The sequence below is a fragment of the Apaloderma vittatum genome, unplaced genomic scaffold (assembly GCF_000703405.1).
Source record: "Apaloderma vittatum isolate BGI_N311 unplaced genomic scaffold, ASM70340v1 scaffold10616, whole genome shotgun sequence".
NCBI lineage: Eukaryota > Metazoa > Chordata > Aves > Trogoniformes > Trogonidae > Apaloderma > Apaloderma vittatum.
The window spans coordinates 33892-34187 of record NW_009720033.1 but is presented as its reverse complement, the minus strand read 5'-3'; the positions used below and the strand labels follow the sequence as shown (position 1 = coordinate 34187).

Sequence of the window (296 nt, the reverse complement as noted above, 5' to 3'; positions counted from 1 at the left end):
CAGCACCGCTCCAAGCCGGACGCCACCGCACCCTGTCACCGGGAGGTCCCCTGTCCCTCCCAGTGGGCTGTGGGGGACTGGTCTGAGGTGAGAAGGAGCGGCGGGGAGGTTCTCGTGTCTTGCAAAGCTGGTGGAGAGCTGAGGGCAAGGTGCCCCTGGGCATCCTTAGCCTGGCCCAGAGCGATGAGCACGCTCCTGCTTACGGGAGGGATTTGTGGATGTGTTTCTGTGGGCTGGCATTGTAACACCGGCTCGCACAAGTGGGAGGTTCCTTGCACGGGGGGGTCTCCGGGGGA

The 296-nt window shown here is 64.9% G+C and overlaps 1 protein-coding gene across 1 annotated transcript in view; it reads left to right on the top strand.

Annotated features, from left to right (window-relative positions):
- LOC104275035 (A disintegrin and metalloproteinase with thrombospondin motifs 7-like) overlaps positions 1 to 296 on the top strand; it is a gene marked incomplete at its 5' end in the record, with an annotated part of 21664 nt that overhangs the window by 8331 nt on the left and 13037 nt on the right. Inside the window, one exon of the mRNA XM_009870872.1 lies at positions 4 to 87. Coding sequence (XP_009869174.1) covers positions 4 to 87 — 84 coding nt within the window. The remainder of the gene's footprint in view (positions 1 to 3; positions 88 to 296) is intronic.